The sequence below is a fragment of the Porites lutea genome, chromosome 3, assembly GCF_958299795.1.
Source record: "Porites lutea chromosome 3, jaPorLute2.1, whole genome shotgun sequence".
In the NCBI taxonomy this organism is placed as follows: domain Eukaryota; kingdom Metazoa; phylum Cnidaria; class Anthozoa; order Scleractinia; family Poritidae; genus Porites; species Porites lutea.
Genome location: NC_133203.1, coordinates 48,303,402 through 48,320,698, shown reverse-complemented (window position 1 = coordinate 48,320,698; position 17,297 = coordinate 48,303,402). Strand labels below are relative to the sequence as shown.

General features: G+C 39.3%; 1 protein-coding gene across 1 annotated transcript in view; it reads left to right on the top strand.

Annotated features, from left to right (window-relative positions):
* Positions 1–17,297, top strand: part of LOC140932417 (helicase POLQ-like) — a 29,755-nt gene that overhangs the window by 7,341 nt on the left and 5,117 nt on the right. Inside the window, exons 5-9 of the mRNA XM_073382030.1 lie at positions 851–961; positions 1,731–1,879; positions 3,342–3,578; positions 4,204–4,345; positions 17,014–17,118. Of these exons, the coding sequence (XP_073238131.1) occupies positions 851–961; positions 1,731–1,879; positions 3,342–3,578; positions 4,204–4,345; positions 17,014–17,118 (744 nt within the window). The remainder of the gene's footprint in view (positions 1–850; positions 962–1,730; positions 1,880–3,341; positions 3,579–4,203; positions 4,346–17,013; positions 17,119–17,297) is intronic.

Sequence of the window (17,297 nt, the reverse complement as noted above, 5' to 3'; positions counted from 1 at the left end):
TAGTTATGACATTTTTTGAACTGTCCAAAGACTGAGGGAGCTTTCCATTTGTCAGAACTGACCGGCCAGGACATTCCCTTCATAATGAGAATTTTAGTTTTAATGAAAGCTATCCAGTCAGATCAGTCAAATGCTAAATAGTATGCACGAACAAAATCGTTTTTCATCAAAAACTCTTTGAAAAAGCCTCTTTCATTTTCAAAATGAGTGGTGCAGCCATGGTCTGGCCGGCCAGTTCTGACTTTTGGAAAGCGCCCTGAGTAGAAAGTACAGGAGAAACACAAGAGACTTAAGGGTGATGACTTATGACTTAAGGGTAAACATTACAGAAGAATAAAATTGTCAATAAAGACAACTTTCGTATTAATTTATTATTCTCTTCCTATAATTATTTTAAAAAAATGACCACTTGACTAAATTTCCCACTTGAGAAAATGTTCTGTTTTTGTGATTTATTCATATTAAAGACAGTTCATTAACAACAGTTAAAAGGAATGCACTGTGTTCTTAGCTAGGTACAGTATGTGAATGGGTACAATTTATCAATAGAAAGAATAAGAAAGGGGCTACTTTTTCTGTCAAAAATGGTATATAGATGAGTAAGGGGTTGGACCTTGGCGTGGAACCTGCCCCCTTAAAACTTTGATGAAAAACCTTCCTGGTAACAATTTTGGTAGTCCACAAGCATTTTAGCATTTATTTTCCTTTAGTTTACATCCTTCAATGTTTCATTAATTTTTCACCAGGAAATTATCCGGTCCAGTTGTCATGATAACACCTCTATATATTCGCAGCTTTGTTAAAGCATTTATTTGTATTTTAATGGTTGGTTTTTACCACTTTCATTCAGGTGGAGTTGAAAGAGTTTGTGAAGGTGGGGTGTGATATTTATAAAGTTCCAAAAGCTTCGGAAGATGAAGAAGATAATGGCAAACCATTTAGAAGAATTAGTAATAAACAGGTAAACAAATATGGCATTTGCAAGTAGAGAATTAATAAGAGGCTATAATAAGTTTTTATTTGTCCTGTTTTTGCTTTCAGCATGCCATGTTGAACTAAATTTTTTGCAGAAATTCAATTTTGAGGATTGGAATTTTTTGTATTCTGCAAAAACTTATTTTGCAGTTGTGTAAGAATATTTTTTTGGTCTCTGAGGATTTATTTTTGCAAATTTCATCATCATTATCATCATCCTTTGGCCTCCGGAGTGCAGTCGGGACATTCGTAGAGATCTACATAACATACATACAAACATACTTTGGTTAAGGATTAACACAGCCATAGGCTAATGCGGACAAATGTTAACTAATTATTTACAGCGAAAACAAAATAATAGATTCATAAAATATATGTGAAAGTACACGTGCACAATTCCAATCAGTGAATTTTAAGTAAAAATTCAGATGGGTACTGTAATTCTAAGAATATAATATAATTATAAAATCGTCACTTTTCTTCACTTTCATAGTGGTCTTAAATGAAAATTCATAAACATCTTTAGAAAACCTACATAATATCTGTTGAAAATGGCCCTTCTTAGTTGTTTCACTAGTTTCACTACCTACTGGATGCCAGAGGATGAGAGATGAATCTCTTTATCTGCCCGATAGCAGTGACCAGCAAACTGGATTTTTGCTTTTGATAAGACCCGGCCTTGCCTCTACTGCTTGTAAACACAAATGAAGAGCTTTTTCGGCAGGCTAATTTCTGAGACATTGCTTGTTCTACAGGGCCAAAACAAGAAGCTATTACTTCGTGATCCTGATCAGTTACTAACCCTTGTGTTGGAAGTTATTCCTCGGCATTCATGTCTGGTGTTTTGTTCTACTAAGAAGAACTGCCAAAGTGTGGCCTTACTGCTGGTAAAATTTATGCCTAGGTAAAATGGATATAATTTTGCAGCCTCAAGAGATTCTATTCAATAAATGTCAATTCTTAAGGGTTATTAGATAGGTATAAAATTGTGGAGAAAGCATTTGACAGGGCTAACTTTGTAAGCCTGAAAATATCCGTATCCAACTCTGCATATACAGGTATTTTTGTATACTCCTTTCTAATCCATTTTTGCATCCCATCCCGTCGGACGTAGAGAATTCCTCTGAAGCTGGACTTCTAATAGCCTGTTCCAGGCGTCTAAGTAGTGGAGTTGCAGCCCGAAGTCAATCAGAGAGCAGGGAAAAATAAGGAGAAGAAAAGGGGAGAGGGGGAGAGAGGAGGTTCTTTTGCTCGCAACCAGCAACTCAACCCCTTCGCTGTTTTTCCTCTCACATCTGTCCGATCTCTTTGCGTCGTCCCTAAAATCTGAACGCCTGGAACAGGCTAGACTTTAAAGAACCCCTCTCTCCACTAAATCAAAGTATTTTTTTGAAGGGCTTATAGCGTTGGTCGGGGGTGGCGGGGGGGAGGGAAAGAAAAAATATTTTTCTCGCTTCCTCTCAAATCGTCAACGAAAGTAGATTTGACACTCATTCAAAATGTCCCCCCGGAACTGATAGCGCTGGATCTCGACGATCTTAGGGAAAAATAAGGGACTGTGAAATAGTCAATGTTGTCCTTGTTTTAACCTTTTAGGGTCGCTTATTTAAACGAAGTTTAACTTAGACCGCTGTTTAAGACAATCTGTGGACCACTAGATCTGCTTGTGAATGCATGGGTTATTCAAAGTAGAAACTTGGACAGAAACGGTAAATGAACAGATGTTTCCCTATGACAGTACGCTCCTTGTATACTGTTAGGATCAGGGGCAAGCGGGGGGCATGGGAGATGAATAAAAAAAGAAAGAAAGAAGGCAAACGACATAATGAGCAAGAAAACTTGTGAAATAGTCTTGTGTTTTACTTTTTGTAGTAATAATGATAATTCCATTCTTTACCATGAGGGCCCAGTTGTTCGAAGGCCGATTAGAGCTTAACCCGGCTTTCTTTTTCTTGCCTTCAAAATCATTTTCTCGAATAATTTTAGACCTCTGTTATTTTTAGAGCTTCCAGTCATCAACTTGTAGACAAAAACAATTAAAGCTGAAATACTTTTTAAGCTTTCAAATCTGAATTCAAATCTTGCACTAACCCTGTGTTATCTTAACCCATGCAGCTTTGAACAACTCCGCCCTGTAGGAAAAATATAGCACTAATGCTAGTGGGGTCGAGCAAATGCGTGAAACAAATACTCTTATTAAAAAATAACAGGGTTAAGAATTCCAGCTGACCGGAGGATGGCTCAGGAACTACCGTGAACAAATACAGCTAGCTGTCACGGCGGGACTAGTCTCCTAGTCAAATAATAGATAAATAATTATTTCCGACGTCATCGAACTTTGTAGCTGCATGTTTCTACATTTTCAGGGAAATGTGCCAAGTAAAAGCGAAAGAGAGACATGACCTAATGAAAGCTCTTTACAATGAAGCGAGCGGCCTTTGTCCTGTTTTAAAACAGACTATTCCATTTGGTGTAGCATACCATCACAGTGGACTGACCATGGATGAACGTAAACTCATTGAAGACGGTTACAGTCAGGGTGTGCTGTCTCTTCTCACGTGTACTTCTACGCTGGCAGCTGGGGTTAATTTACCAGCGAAGAGGTTTGATTTTGAAGTTTTGATCAAGTTTTTGTGTCGGTCCGTGGTTACAATACCCTGCTAGCAGAGTCGCTTCGATCTTTCCTAGATGGGTCGAACAGAAGATCGAAGGAGACTCTGGTCGGAGGGTATTGTTACAATCCTAAAGCTTGACCATTGGGATGAAACCTGCTAATAAAATAAATATTTCCCTGTGGTACTGATTTTTATGCTGTACAAGGTGTCGATTGTAACTTCTGTTTGGGGAGTGAAATCCTTAAGGATGACCATTCAAATGAAAGGCTTCTGTACAAGGTTGTTTTAACTTTTGAGTCTGTGGATGAAGTCTTGAAGTGTGACCACTTAAATGAAAGTTACTGAGCAGTATTTCCTGTGGTACTTCTACTATGCTGTACAAGGTCGCTGGTGGTACTAATTCTATAAATTAGAAAGCCTTAATTGTGACCATTCAATCGAAAGATATTGCACAGTACTTTTTTGTCATTCTGTTTACTCTGCTGTGCTTTTTGTTTGTAGCTTTGAACACCATAGGTGAAATCAGAAAATGCACTGGCCCAAATGAACTTCGAATGGTGCCGTTGTCACATACTGAAAAACCATAATTCTCATAACTGTTTGTTATTTTCAGGGTTATCGTCCGTGCTCCTTATGTTGGAAGTGCGTTGCTGAGTCAAAGTCAATACAAACAGATGATTGGACGAGCGGAGCGAGCTGGGATTGACACGTCAGGAGAAAGTATTCTAATCATCAAAGATGCTGACAAACCCAAGGTGAGTGAATAAATGAATGAATGAAGCTTTATTTGATCTCGGGTTTGATGAGGTTGATTAGACCTCTAGCAAAAATGGCAGAGTTAAGACGCTTTGCCCCCTTTGTAATAGATCCGAAATTGGTGATGAATTCCACTATTTGTTGAAATGTACTCACTCATCACTTTCTCATATAAGGGCTATCTTCTTGGAGAGCCTATACTCGATAAACAGTAATTTTACGAATATGTCTTGCAAGGCACTATTTTTATGTATCATGTCTATGTGCGATGAAAACATCATAAATCTTAGTGCCTCTTGTATTGAAAATTTTCTAAATTGTTATAAATCCGAACTCTAATTTAACTTTCTTACCATACGAGTAGCGTAGAAGCCGTACATAGCAAAGTACTTTTTCTTTTTATGCAATATATAGTTGTTCCTTTCTTTCTTACTTAAATTTTATTTTACTTTGTTTCATTTGTATTTATATTGATTGTTTTGGTACTGAAATCTTCATGTCGAAGATAAAGTCAATAAAGTCAATATAGTTGCTAATAAGCCGAGAAAAAAAATAGTAGAGAAAGAAAGGGAAATTCAAAAACTTATTTACAGTATAAAGCCTTAAATTACGTGATATACCTATTTACAATAAAAAGCCTAATTACGTAATAGAATATGGATATTATTGAGAATTAGCTAGAACTTTGGCTGGCGGACTGCTTCTTTAAAAGCTGACAATGTACTTAGGTAAACTTAACCCGGTGTCCAGTCGGTAAACATTAGGAAGCTTTAGCAGCAACGACTGCGGCGGCAACAGCAACGCGAACGTAAAAAAAAAAAACTAGTGTAGTTGGCTCGATAATAATAATAGTTGTAAATAATATTTTAAGAGGGGGCCTCCAATCACCTAAGGGTGGTTTTAAGAAGGTTCCTCTAAAATGAAGGTCGAGTAACATACAGCAAAAAACTGGGACTACAACTAAGGTTTAAAACTATAACTAAGATTAAAAATACTAACTACGGTTCAACTGATTTAATAAAAACTGTTTTAGTTTGTGTTTAATAATCGTTTTTGGCATCAAAAACTAGAACGAAGATTAAAATACTTACTTCGTTTAAAAATGGTGTGATGAAAACTGTTTGATATTAAGCAAAGCAACAACTCTACATGGTCTTTTCATTTGTTTCGCCCAGTGCGTGATGAGGAAGTGAAATTCTCTGATGCGACATTTCATAGAGGACGCAGATGTACGAAAATAAAAAAAAATTTTGCTCCTCTTTCTGAACTTGTCAGGGCTCCATTTAAACTAGCTCTGCTAAATTGGATGCCCCTGGATAAATATTAAATATTGAAATATTGTATGCGTCCCTAATAACTTGATTCCAAGTGAATTCACTTGATATTTGACATTCATGTATCACGCGAGTTGGATATCGCTGGATATTGCGGGTCGCGTTCTCTGTTTGCAAAACGAACTCGGACAATATTTAGTTATCTTGACCTCATGCGTGGTCAATGACATAACGGTTTCCGTGTTTGCATAGCCTGATATAAACACGAGAGGGGTTGGGAGAATTCGAGATAGTTATGCAAACCCGAGACGAAGTCGAGGGTTTGCATAACTGTCGAGAATTTTCCCAACCCCTCGAGTGTTTATATCAGGATATGCAAACACAGGAAAAAAGTTTTCTATTGCTTTTATAAGTTAACTTTCCCGAGAAAAAAAGCAAAACTCTTTGTATAACACTGATTAAAAGAGAAATTCTTACCAGTCACAAAGTCTTGTCCACGAAGTCCTGCACGCGTAATCAGTTCTTGTTTTGCAAAAAGATGCTTTCCAAAATACGGCTTTTTCTCGCTTGAAATGTCAGCTTAAGCGAAGAAAAATTAACACACCTTCTTTGTAACGATTTTCCAAGTTTCAGCCGACGAAAGAATGGGTAAATAAAGTAAACTTGTTGAGTTTTGAACTCGAAAACTTTTTCAAATTCGTGCTTGCGTGATTAGCGCGCGAAAAGCAAAACATCTTGACGCCACAACCATGTTTACATACTCTTACGCAAACACTCTCGGCCAATAAGAGCGCGCGTACTATCTTAGTTATTTTATAAATACATGTATATCTCGACTAGTCACTCATGGTAAGTGACGCATATATATTGTAGCTAACATCAGCGCTGCTCCTTTGGTAAATAAAAGTGCTGAATACGCAAATCGTTGACAGGCTAATGCACAGCTCGTGCTGAGAACAAAAGAGGTCGAAATAGTTAGGCTCACTTGATTTACAACCCAAACCTGCACGTTTAAGAGCACAATGGTATTTTCGAGCTGGGCTCAAAGAAAAATAGACTAGTTCTACTGACGCTAATCAATCTGCGACATATCGCACAGTAATTTTTTGACGAAGTATATAGGAAATGTTAGCAAACTACTTGCTTGTCCTCTCAGAAAGGTTGTACTGAGAAAAGAAAAAAGGTTAGTATAGATAATGTTCTTCTGCAAGAAGCTTTCCATTGTTCATTCGATGCTTCCAAAGTCACTTTACACACGTTCCGCTGGCTTTTATTCCACTGTTACTGTAATCGCTCGTGGTCATTTTAGGAGTCTGTAAAAGCGGCCAGCTGGATGAAAATATCTCTAGATGTTGTTGCAGCTTGGTCCGCTGCTGATCCTCCTAACGCTTCTAGAACTTAAAGGCTCCTTCGTCGTCCCCGGTGCTTTTTTCGCCTCCGTCTTTCTTTTTGTTCTGTGCAAAAACAAGACAATTATTACAGTGGAATAAGTTTTAGAAATAGCCTCAACATGGCCGTTCCTACTTTGTAACTATATTTATTGTATAGTTTAATCAGCAGATTATATTCGTCGGCTCATTGATGTCGCTAAAATGATGATTTTATAGGGTAACACAATAACTGGTAATCCAGCCGTACTTCTTGGTTAACAAATAAGGACAGTAACAAATAATTAAGATAAGCTTAACCGGTAAGAATTCCTTCTCATGACTGGAGGCAACCCGTTTGGCTATTTACAAGCGTGGCCAAGGATTTGAACTTGGGACTACCTAGAACAAATTCGCTTAGCGATCAGTTGCTCGAAGCATGGTTAGCGTTAACCAGCGTTTAATACCTTGACAACGTATTGGTTTTGATACTGCTTAACCAATGGTTGAAGCTAACCATGCTTTGAGCAACTCAGCCCAGGGCAGGACTTGAACTCGGGGCCTTGGATTGTAAGTTCAACGCTCTAACCGCTCGGAAACGCTACCTCCTACGCGGTCAACATAGGAGCGGCAGGCATACTGCAAACTTTTTTATGCTTCTAGATTACTGATACGTTTTAGAAATAGTCTCAAGTCCAAGCGTACGCAACGACACCCCAAATTGTCTGGTCTAAAGATGTGGAGCTTCTTTAGATGGTGTTTGTGGTTGTGTTAAAAGGGTCGGAAATCGTTTGCACCCACATTTATGTTGTAGAGCTCTAGGGGAACTGGATCTGTAACAATGTCTAAGCTCAATGTAGCTAGCAAATTATGTAAAAATTTCCTAGGAACTGAAACTCTTCACATTTTTTTAAAATGACATTTTGCCACTTGCTTTCTGACCTATAGCGTAGTAAACCACGGCATTTTTGAAGTTTGGTTATGTGGAAGAAATGTAAAATGGCGCTTACTCTTCAGTTAAAAACAAACTGTCTAACCATTTTCAAACAAAACAAAGCAAAGCGAACCAAGCAAACAATGGTATCAACAACAACAACAACAACAACAACAACAACAATAAAACAGCCAACATTCACCAAGTGTCTTAAAAAATCTAGCGTACCAAATGCATGTCATTCTTCTTGTTCAACGGGCTGTCTTCTTCTTCTTCTTCTTCTTCTTCTGGGTATTCCTTCCCTCCGAGACTGTTCATCGCCGCCTTGACGGTTTCCATTAAACCTCGACCTCGCTAAGTTCCTGCTTCTCTCTATCACATACAGAAAGAGAATTTGAAGAACACAGACTACAAGAGTAAACACAAGTATCAAGATACATGTGTCCATGATGGACTGCATTTTGTTCCAAAAAGCGCGAGTTTTGCACTGGGAACTCGTAAATTTGCAACTGGTTGCGGGGCTCGTTTGTTCCACTTATCAACCCAAGCCGGGGTCAATTTTTAATAGTTTGGTGGGGTAAGGAAAGGCTTATGAAAAAGGAAATGCTTTTCATTTTCAAATCATGAAATCATGAAAAAGAAATTCCATAGAATAACATCTTCAAGCCTCGGGGGGGCTAGTTCTTTCCCTAAATACCTGTACGAGTATGCGTCGCCAAATGAGCTCGTTAGTTTATTACTCACGATCTAGAACGGGTCTAACTTTCCTTATATTCAGCACGGTTCCTAGAACGGTGTAGTGTGCTGTAGAACGAGGTATTGAAAATTTGCCTGTTTCTAGGACGAGGTATCTTTCATCGAGGATCCAAAATTGGAGACCTGAGCAACATCTACCCACCCAGAACCTACTCGAGTTAACGCCCCCGGGCCTCAAGTCAACTCCCGATAAACCGTGTGTAGCTTTTGATCTCCTCATTTACCGGACCTTTGTAAGATTATCTTTTGAGGGATTACTTCTAGTACTACTTGGAGTATGGTAACATTTCCTCATGTTATCACGTTCACGGTTTGTATACTTGTTTATCGACCCTATGTGTTCCGATTCCAGGTCACGTGACACAGTACAGGTTTCTTTCAATTTTCACGCTATTCGAATGTGCATGAACGCATAACCTCCCAAACGACAAAGGAAATAGTTTCTCTAAATAAACAACAGTTTCTCTCAGATTTTATCCGAAAACGAATATTTTGTACTTCAGATTGGCCATCCGCCCACACCCCGAATCCGATGATAAAGGCCGCCGAAAACACAACATTTCGAGTGGACACGTTACATTATCCTGTCTCGCTGTTTCCACCTGGCTCCTCTTTTAGGCCTAATAGCACGTCTTATTTAAGTCAATTTTGCTTGTATAAAGTTAAATGTTCAAGCGCATGCTTCAATTAACTCAGAAGACTACTTAGCACAATCAGCATGGTTAATTTCAGGGGAATCTAACGACTTTCTTCGGTAAACATGGTAAAATAAATGTTCGAAGGGGCAAATATTGCCTAGAAATTTCTGAAGCTCGAGAAAGGCTAGAAATTTCTGGATTACCATTCCATTCGTCCATGATATTCGCGGAATTTTTCTTCTAATTTACTAATGGATATTGTGTTTTTCAGATTTTATTATCAAGATATTGTGATTAATATTGTAAAAAGCCTCCTTAAAATTTCGGTATTACTATTAAGACAAAACGTGCCCTAGAATATTCCGATGAAAGTACGTCTACTCCACGTCCGCGAACTCTTTTGACCGGACCGGCAACATGGTAACTGAAAGTTTTGGATGAGACGAAGGAGCCACCTAAATATCCCGGGACGACCAAGGTTGTCCTAAGACATCCGGACAGATAAATAGTTCTCATAGGGCAGCTACATATCAACCAAACAGGCTTCTAAAGCATAGAGAAAGCTAATTGAGACACTTGTGACGTATTTGGAAACATTTTGTCGTTGTGTACCCCTGTAATTTCTCTGCTGATCTCGAAAATCGGAGCAGTTAACAAGACAGCAAGTACGACCTTGGAGGTTTTGGTTAAGACTAGGACGAAAAAGTGCTCGGTGGGACTGGTTGGACAACTTTGTCTACTAGCAGTTTTTATGAGATGAGGAGAGGAAGTAGTTCGAATGATTCAAAGCTATTGTGGATAAACTGTAAAAGCATCCATTTTCGAACGGAAACGGATACATATGTGGCCGAACGAAAACGATTCAACAACACTATCTGTTACGAGAGTTTTTCTAAAATGGAGAAAAAAAAATCCTTGTCAAATAGAGTGGATTTGAGTAGTTGAGGCTTCACGTTTTTTTAGGAGTGGACGAATGCTTAATCATAAAATGATAGATGAATTAAAGTGTCGCTTTAGAACGTTGTAAGACCCAGACAGGAAAACAAACAAACGAAAGTAAAATGTTGTTCTTGAGACAGGACAGCTTGAACTAAAATCTGGTAAGTTGAAGGCAGCCTGAACTTTTGCTTCCTGTACACAAATTCAAACTTTTTCAATTAAATCAGGTCAAATGTTGTTTTGAAAACCCTAAAACTCGCTACAATTTCCACTTGATGCCGTGTGACCTAAATGTGCTCGTGGGAAATAATTTCTTGTTTTATTGTAGTGTTGCAAAACTAAAGCCCTCGGAGGGTTCCGGTTAGGCAACGCATTAGTTTTAAGATTCTACTATTTGTTTTTAAGGCCATCCATGGATTCGCGCCAACGTATTTAAGAGAACTTGTGTCAATTAAAAGATCAGGAAATTATAATTTAAGATCCTCGTCGGATGCTTTGTTGCTTGCTACGCCAACTTATAGAAGTAGGGTTACATTAGGAGAGAGATCATTCCAGGTCGCAGCTCCGGCACTTTAGAATGTAATACCGCTTGAGATTCGTTCTGTTACAGATCTAGGGATTTTCAAGTGCCATCCGAAAACGCACCTCTTTAGGGAAGCTTTTTATTAATTTTTATCACGATAATTACTAGTATCTTAACATGTGTTGTATATTTTAATTTTATCACAGTATATTTTAGGGACCGGTCATTATTTATCACCTGGGGGGGGTCGGAGGATTTTGGGCTAAACACGATGAAATTTAGCCGATCCCCCCTTTAAATGTTATTTTATTGAAGTGATCCCCCCTCATAACTATATATAACTTTCGTGATCCCCCCCCCCCCCCCCCAATGTCTTTGTGCCCATATTCACCTTTCGACGTGTATATTTAGTGTTTTAAACGTTCATATACAGGTAGTATTTCTAACTATGATGTACTTACAGCATAATAAAGCCGTTATCGCGCAGTCTTTTTTCAAAAGTGTCTCTTGATCCGTGTCTTTTTCTAGTCTGGATCCAGACATCTGAATTCAGTTGACATACAAGCAATCTTGCTTAAAACTGCAAAGTGCTTGAAACTGCAAAGTCACTTTTTTTAGAGTGCCAAATAGCAGTCCGCCAAGTCCCTATCAGCAGGTCATATTTAGCGACAATTCGGCCATCTGGAAGGGCTAGGATCGGCCACTGTTCCTGTCTCCTTTTTTATTTTCATCTATAGTGTAATAGATCAGCCTTTGTAGCTTTGCTCACATTTTTATAATTTTTTTTTGTTCGTTTTTTTGTTTGTTTTCTTTTTGTTTTCCTTTTTTTTTTTCATCCAGTGTTTGCTTGTACAGTAACTTCAGCTATTTAGTCATCTGGTACAAAAGTTAAAACTACCATACGAACAGTTGACTGTTCATCGAGATCAGCAATGACAAGATCATCTTCGCTATCCTCGTCATCATCTAACTCCGTATCTGATTCTTCACTCTCTTCCTCACTGTTGGACAACTCATTCCCGTTGCCTGGACTTCTCTGTCGATAGTAATGGTAGCGAATTGCCTTTATCTTGTCCAGCTTTATACTAACAGTGGTCCGGCCATATTCCTTAAGGTACAGGTCGAGCTGTCTCACCTTCAGCTTTTCAACTTTGCCATTCTCAATAAGTATGCCCCACTGGTAGTCCTTGTATGTTAGTTCCTCTTCTAACCTTTTTTTCTCCTTAGCCTCTCTTGTTCTAATATCCTTCCTGATCTTGATATCATTTAGATGGCCTAGGTATTCAATGACATGCTTTTCCTCGACACAATAGGTTGCACAGAAAGCAGCGATGGTATTTGGATTGCCCGCAGAGATGGCGTTTTGTTCGTACAAGTCCTTCAGACATTTCCTCGGTTGATAATCGTCTGGAGCACGACCTGTTGTCGGCGTTTCGTACACATCCATAAAGTGCCCGGAATTTTGCTTGTCTGGCACAGGCTGAGGGATTCTTTCTGTTACTGGTCCCACTCATCTGTTGTTGGTACACCAGGAACAGAGTGTGGAGCTTGCATCGTTTTGCTTATTGCAGGCATCCCGACAAAATTCAAAAAAGAGCTCTCCTCGGACGTAGTGGTCGTCAATAAGACTCTCTATTTTACTAAGATATGCCGCACCGGGTATTTCGGCCTTGCTGTTTTCTGAAGCATTTCGGTACGTATTTAACTCAGAAAAAACAAACAAACACGCTTTTTACAATGTTTCAGTTATCAGAAGTTTATATAGTTCACAATTTATAATTCACCTGTCATGTTTAAAGATGAATATTAGCTAAGTCATGAGCACGTTATAAAAGGAAAAATATAAAAGCGTTAAAACAAAGCTTTCTCGATATAAATTGAAATGCACACATTCGCCAGTGTGACAGACTTCCGTTTTTTAAATAAAGTTGTGTTAGAACAAATTGAGATTGCAAATGCTATCATCTCCCAGCAGAATGGGCGCATTTATGTTGTATGCTTTCAAACTGGCATTGTTCAAGCAGATTTGAGTGGTACCCCCTCTGAATCCTTCCAAAATTTTCAGTGATCCCCCCCTTTTGGGCTCTCAGTTACGACTGATCCCCGCCTCTGTTCTCCTAAAAATCAAGTGATCCCCCCCAAAATCCTCCGACCCCCCCCAGGTGATAAATAATGACCGGTCCCTTAAATAATTATTAGTTAGATATCCCGTATTAAATTATTATAGATAGAAATCATGTATTACGCGCTTGATCATTTCATGGAAAGCGCGCAATATGAGAATTAAATTATTATTATTATTATTATTATTGCAATTCAACGGTATAGTGTCAGCTAAATAAAAGGTGTCCACCTTAACAGGTTTCCTGAGAAGAACTTTTGGCGTCGAATGTTATTTGTTACTGAAACGGAGCCGATACTCCTGTATAGCCTGCAAGAGTTAACACTTTCCCCAACGTTTTTTACCCAACGATAAAGCGGCGTCAGCGATCCCGAAATGAGCGTAATCGATTTTACTGGCAGCAGATCTAAGGAAGGAGGATTAAGGGAGCGCTGGGTGGAAAAAGGAGACCCTCATAGTCGACCTGAGCAAGACATCCAACGGTACCTCCGCTACTGATATATTCTCCATTTCATGTTGTTCAGTCTACTTTAGGATGCGCCAGTTTCCGTGATTCTTAGAGCTTAAAAACTCCGGTTTGCCTTAGGCATACTAGAAACTGCCGCTTCCGCTTAATAGAAGTGTCAAGTTGATGCGATACGATTAATTTTGTACAGTAAACACGATAGACTTCAAACACGTGCGGGGAGGGGGTTGGGTGATAAGGGGGGGAGGATGGGGGCTGTTTACTCGATTTAACCTTATTTTGCATCCGTAAACCTTTTGAGGGGTTAAGTGATAAACGCATTTGTTTGTTAAATGAAAGAGGATTGCTGAAATGTGCTGGATTTTTTTTTATTGTGACTGTTGAGAGATGTAAAACATGTTTTAGCATAATCTATTAGTTTTGTTGTTCAAGTATCTGAAATGGTCGGCGGGCCCCAGCGGGCCCCGCCGTTTTAAGGGTCAAAATGCCACTTGAAGTTTACCTACGTGCGTGAATCGTGACTCCATTCCGCGGCATCTTTAGTATTATAAATATACTCGCGCGGTCACGTTCGAATCGGCTTGGAAGACTTTCACTACACGATCAGCTTAGAATACTTTCTTTCTTTCCTTTTTTATTCGTCTTAAAAACTATGATATGTTTTTGTGATATATATATGTCATCGAAGCGGCCCTTAGGGCCTCCTTTTTGAATAGTTCCTTGGCTTCTTCCTTCTGCCCTTCAGGGGCGGATCTAGGTGGAGGGTGCAGGGGGTGCGCACCCCCCCCCCCCCCACCCCTGAGATGACCTGCGGTTTTCTAATGCAACTGGTATTCTGCAAAAAAAAAAAACTATGTGGTTTATTGGTGTTGAAGTAGAGCAAGAGACGAGTGCACCCCCTCCTACAAAAAATCCTGGATCCGCCCCTGCCCTTGTTTGCGAAGAGTTAAACCTGTGCGAGATTCTTCACGATTCCTAATAAATCATACAAAAAACAGCGGACAAATAAAACTGAATTCATACGGACTAAAATGAATAGAAAACCTCCGCTAACTTGCTGTTGCCCTCAACATCAACAAGTTAGCGAGGGAGGATTCCACTTTTGCCTTGCGCTCAGCTTCTTCTGGAAAACCAGAATAGGTTGCACATTATTTTCGATGAGAAGATCAGTATCCTTCATGCACACGTCAATGTACCTGGAAAAAAATCTGAGGTGAGAAGAGCACTGAAGAGAAGCTTACGTTCAAAATCAAGCACTTTAACCACATGTAAGAACGAAGTGTTGATACGTACCGCGTTGTTTCGATCCCTAAAATTATCTCTTCGACACAGAAAACAACAGTCTCGAGAAGCCAGCAGTAAACGTCGATTGCGGCCACTTTTCCGGAGAAAGATCTCAAATGAACATCGCATGTTATATCTTTTAAAAGCGGAAAAAGACCTGTAATGCCCATATCACACTATTTCTCCCGGTATTTTTATGGCGTAACGAGAGATGTGAACAGAGCGAAGGTCAGATGTAAATGAGCCGTTTTTGATTTTTTCCCCATGATGCCCTTCGGACCGTGTCCAACACCGCCTGTGCACGTGCCGACTGCGCTACCATCTTGTTGTAAAGCTTCTCATTCCATATTATCCACAACAACATACAGTTTCCGTTTCCTTTCGACTTATCCTTTCTCTCCTTGAGAATAGTTAGTATGCCCAGGGTGATTAATAAAAACCCGAATGGTTCAGGGTGAATGAATGTTGTTGTTTTTTGATCTGTATATTTTTAAAAAATCCTATGATGTGACCATTCAAATGAAACCTGGTTGGCAGCACTTTCACATGGTGCTCTTTGTTTAAAGCATTTTTACTAAATGAAATTTGGAAATTTTGTGTAATTTTTTTTTTAGGCACTCACGTCTAAGAGTGAATTAGAAAAGGTTAACACACGGAACAACCGCGGCGCCGGTTTACACAAGTGCTACGCGGCTTTACAAATCTCTATGCTTGTCAACTTGCGGTTATCGTGACCCACAGTGAATCTATTAAAGCTGAGCTTGCAGACTAGCATTTCCGCCGCATGTGACATTACAATCAGAGTATTAAACACAGGTCACCAAATATTAGGTGACTTAAAATTTCAAATTCAGTCGTACTGAAGCAAAATCTGAGAACGCCATTGCACGCTCAGCATGCATTAGTACATGATTACACGCTGTAAGCTGCGTGCAATGAAACTTTGAGGGTTTTTTTAGCGGGATAGTGCACTCTTTTTCAGGTCAAGATTAAGGAAGTGCTAAAGCGACAGATAAGCTTATCTAATGGGGTATGAAAACTGTAATAGAATTGAGTCCGACTTTTGACACCTCGACCAAAAGTCGGACTCGTTTCAATCACTGACAACAGGAAACTGATAGATAAAACCTTTATTTGAACGTCAAATTATTTCGCCCAGATAAGACTAATTGGAGACTCTAAATAAACTATACTATTAAAATGCTAAAAACGAAACAAAGCGAGTAGACTTGCCGACAAGTCGAGTTTTCTGAGCGACGAAGTCGGGAAACGGCGGATGACCCAGTGGTAAAACGGACTTCCTGAAAGTCTAGAAACTGGACCTGTTTGGATGTCTCTGTTGTGAACGTGCAGCCGCGTTTGTTTGATCTAGCCGCAGTTTTTTGCATGGTAACAAGAGGCTCGCCTATGACAGAGTGTTCTGAATAAGACAAGGGAATAATTCAGGGACTCAACACCTTATTTGTTTGTTTTTAATTTTTTCTGTTTTTTTTTTTCTGTCATGTAGACTCGATTTCCCCCGTTTTCTCGATTTCTGGTCTTCCCTAGCTTGACTGGTAATCGAACCTACTGGAAGTGGTGTGAGAACTTACTGTGTATGAACCCAGCCATTTTTATAGGTTGGATCTGATTTGGATATGTGTCGTATCCTTGTAGAAGAGTAGTCGTGCACCAGTTCTGGAACTCACAGGTTTATTCCGTACACTGTAAACTGCTTACTGTACACTCCTGAACAATGTAGACTCCGAGAATCCAAAAAACCTGGTAACTTATTCTGCTCTATCTTGATGGTTTTAGTTTATAAACCTAGTAAAAACTAACGAAATAAAGTTCAATATCATTAGTTTTTGCATGTATATACTTACAAAATAATGTCCTTTTTAGTTCCGAGTTTATTTACACTTCGTCGCGCTATTTTAGCGCCTTTAAGCCCAAATATTCACATATAAATTGTCCACACTGATCTCCATACATTTCTTTAAAGAATTAGTTGAGAGAGTTTCACTTTGATAACAGATCAAAGCATTTTCTCGTTAGTGATCATTTTATTAACTCTCATAACCATTCATCTTGGCAACATATGGATATTGTTAGGAGAAAGTTGATGTTGGTCACCCTTGGGGTTAACATGTCCACGCTGTAACGCTTTAACTTTAGGCGGAATGTAAAAAACGCTCATTCGAAACTTTTCAGAAATACAAGAGGTCATGACCGATGCAAGGGGTAGCACATTCCCTCCTGGAGGAGATCTCGTTTATGAAAACAAGAAGTAATAATCCCCTCATGACGATGAATGGTCATTTACGAGTATAACTACCAGTACTGACCTCGAACGAGGTTTTCATGTTCTTATATTTGTTACAGATTAGTCACCTGTTCTCAGGTCCTTTGGAGAGCTGTCGCAGCAGCTTGCTGCATGAAAATGGCAAAGGGTTACGGGTGTTGCTTCTTACTCTTGTTGGATTAAAGGTAGGCCTTATGCTCGTCAGTCAAGGATTTGAAATGTTATGTGAATATGGCTGGCTGCCCATTCTTCAGGTGTGGGGAAAATAGGCGAAGCCGGAAAAATGTGCGGAAAGTCGTCGGCAAGGAAAGTCAGTGCGCCGTGTGCCTCATAACTCCACGTACACACTCTAAAACAAGGCGAA